Source organism: Glycine max, unplaced genomic scaffold, assembly GCF_000004515.6.
Source record: "Glycine max cultivar Williams 82 unplaced genomic scaffold, Glycine_max_v4.0 scaffold_25, whole genome shotgun sequence".
Classification (NCBI taxonomy): Eukaryota; Viridiplantae; Streptophyta; class Magnoliopsida; order Fabales; family Fabaceae; genus Glycine; species Glycine max.
In genome coordinates, this window is record NW_024464704.1 from 135,160 (window position 1) to 138,345 (window position 3,186).

Consider the following 3,186-nt stretch of genomic DNA (forward strand, 5'->3'; position numbering starts at 1 on the left):
AGTTTGTTGATAGGTAGTGACTTTGTAAACATATCAGCCAGCTGATCTTTAGACTAGCAGTAAATTAAGTTCACTTCTCCACTTTGTTGCATCTTTATCAAATAATAGACTTTGATGTTGAAATGTTTAGTCTTCCCATGACACACGGAATTGTTTGCAATAGCAATGGCTACTTGATTGTCAACAAAAATTCTAGTTTTGTTCTTTTGAGAAAATAGAATGTTTGGCCTTGTTGTAGTGAGATACATTAGACATCCAATCAAGCTCCCATAATATCCTTCATCAATGTTATCAACACCTTCTTCCTTGCTGAACTTCTCCTTTTGATTCATTGGTGTGCTAACAGATTTGCATTCCTCCATTTGAAACTTCTTCAAATTTTCTTTTGCATATTTCCTTTTTTTCATGTTTAGCATTCTTTCAAGATGACAATGACCAAGTCTCTTGTGCTTGAATTCCGTGGGTGTGACTTGAGTGAAATAGGTTGTATGCTCCTCCTCTGCTGGATCAAATGAAAAGCTTTTACCTTTCATTTTAACCCTTAGAACTTCCCGGCCAAAAATGTCAAAGATAAAGCAATGTTGATGTTCAAAGGACACTTTAAATCCCTTTTTAATCAACTGACCTACACTTAGCAAGTTTTGGTCAATGTTAGGTACATAAAGAATATCTGATATTAATTTGATACCTGAACACGTTGAAATTGCAACAGTTTCTTTTCCTTTTACTGGAATATAGCCACCATTTCCAATTCTGACCTTTGAGACATTAGTTGGCTTCAAATCCTTGAATAGAGTCTTATCATATGTCATGTGATTCGTACAACCACTATCAATCAACCAACTTTCACTTGATTCACTACTCAAGAAGCATGTGGCCACAAACAGTTGGTCCTCCTCGTCTTGATTAGAAATCTGAGCTCCCTCATCATGGTGATTTTTGTTGGGGCAGATCACCGCTTCATGCCCTATCTGGTTGCACTTGTTACATTTTCATCTGGTCTCCTCCAACATCAGAAAGGTGCATGACCTTTTTTGCCACAATGATGACAAGGTGGATAATTTTTCTTTTCATCCTTACCTTTGGTTGTTTGCACTATTTTCACTGCTTGCTGGTTGATTCTTCTTGAAAAAATCCTTTTTGCTTTCATCAACTTCATGATGTTTGGCGGGCAAAGCACCTTCGACAACACGATCTTGTCTCATCAACCTTTGCCGCTCTTGAGCTTGCAGGGTATGTAGCACTTCTGCCAATGTGATTTTCGACAGATCCTTTGTGTTCTCAATGAAGCTATAGATGCTTCATACCTCTCCGGCACCGTTACCAAAATTTTATCTACAATTCTCGAATCAGCAAAATCACTTCCCAACAACTTTATCTTGTTGGCAATACCCAACAATTTGTTTGAGTATTCTTTGATTGTCTCTGACTCTTCCATCCTTTGAAGCTCAAATTCCCTCCTTAAATCCAGCACTTGCATGCTTCGTATTCTATCATCTCCAGCGTATTCCTCTTTCAGATAATCCCAAATTGACTTGGGTGATTTAAGAGTCATGATTCTGATGCATATCATTTGTGAAACACCAGTGAACAAACATGATCTCGCCTTTGCCTTCTTCATCTTTCTTTCCTTGTGATTTTTAATTTGGGTCATGGTGGGATTTTCAGGCAGTGGATATATTTCATAATCCTCTTCCACAGCATCCCACAAATCCAAAGACTCCATGTAGGATTGCATTTTCACTTCCCAAAGATCATAATTCTCTCCATCAAAGATTGGAAGAGTTATGTGGGAAAAACTTGTTCACCTTCCATGGTACAGGTCCCGTAAGAATAAGGCTCTGGATACCAATTGTTGGTTTTGTGGAGAAATTATAAAAAACAGAGGAGAGAAGAGAGCAATATGTATGTGGAGAAATAGAATTATTCTATTCTAATTCAAATTGTTCTCAGCAGCGATACAATAAATAGCAAAAGATAAACTAATTAGATAACAAGATATTAGCAATACAGAATATTAAAATTAACTTGCTCCTTAAAGATAGAAACACTTATTGACTAGGCTAATCCATTAAACTGACTTACTCTTAAAATATAGGAAACCAACTTATTTACTAAATCCTATTTTAAAAACTGAAAAATAAAATATTATGCAGTTACAAAAGTATATCTTCAACATTTAGTCAACCGGAATGTGTTTCTTTCACATTAACAATTACTGGAAGATTGTTCAAATAGTGAACCATGCAAACCGTGGATAAAATGGAAAAGGTGACAGAAAAAATATAAGAAAAAAAGATTGATGGTTGTGATAGAAAGTCTGAGATTATGTGAGGGGCATTTTCTGGGTAAGTAACATAGTAAACTAATTTCATTATCGCTATATAGTCTTTCTTTTATGGTGATGTAAAAGTTTTGACCAACCAATAAACGAAACGGGATAATTCATGAATTTAAGTGCTGTAAAAGTTTGGAATGTTACCATTAGATATATATGAAATTTAGAGCAATAAATTTACTTAAAAGGTTTTCAATTTTCAAAGATTGACAAATCATCAACATTTTACATATAGGATCCTTCTACGGTGATTTGCAAATATTGCAATCATGTTCTTACCTATTGTAGGATATCTAATTTTCTGTTTATAAGACTATCTACTGATGAATTGTATGTAGCCTTGATGTTTGTGTCATCTTTCCTTAATCGTAATTTGCATTTCCTCTGTCTTCTGTATTGTCACCAATAATATTTGCTTCGTTACCCTTTGCATTTTATTCTAAAATGAACTATGGAGTATGTTTCTGTCAGCATAATTTACAAAAATATGAAAAATTTCCATTACTTTGCAGGTACTATTCAATGTATGGGCATATATAGAAAGACTAGAAAAGAAAGTGGAGGAAAGGGTTAACTCCGTAGAAGGTGTTGAGGCCATACTATGGCAGGCATGTGTTTGTGTTATTGCAGTTTCTATCTAGTATTCTAGTTACAGTTACAGTTAATTATTGGTTTTTAAATTTTAACTCAGTCATCGTTGTTCCTTGCAATCTGACATTCACAAAGTAGAATTCACTCATTCTGTTAGCTATGTTCCTTCATTATGACCATATTTTCTAAGGATATGTCTCCTTGACTTCATTGAACACATAAGCAGGTACCTGAAACACTGCCAACTGAGGAGCCTG

General features: G+C 35.0%; 1 protein-coding gene across 1 annotated transcript; it reads right to left on the reverse strand.

The window, feature by feature from the left end:
• Positions 1–1,204: 1,204 nt before the first annotated feature.
• LOC121174485 (uncharacterized) lies at positions 1,205–1,555 on the reverse strand. The gene has a single exon (XM_041013705.1). It carries the CDS (start codon positions 1,553–1,555, stop codon positions 1,205–1,207), a length of 351 nt encoding a protein of 116 aa, XP_040869639.1.
• Positions 1,556–3,186: the final 1,631 nt, after the last annotated feature.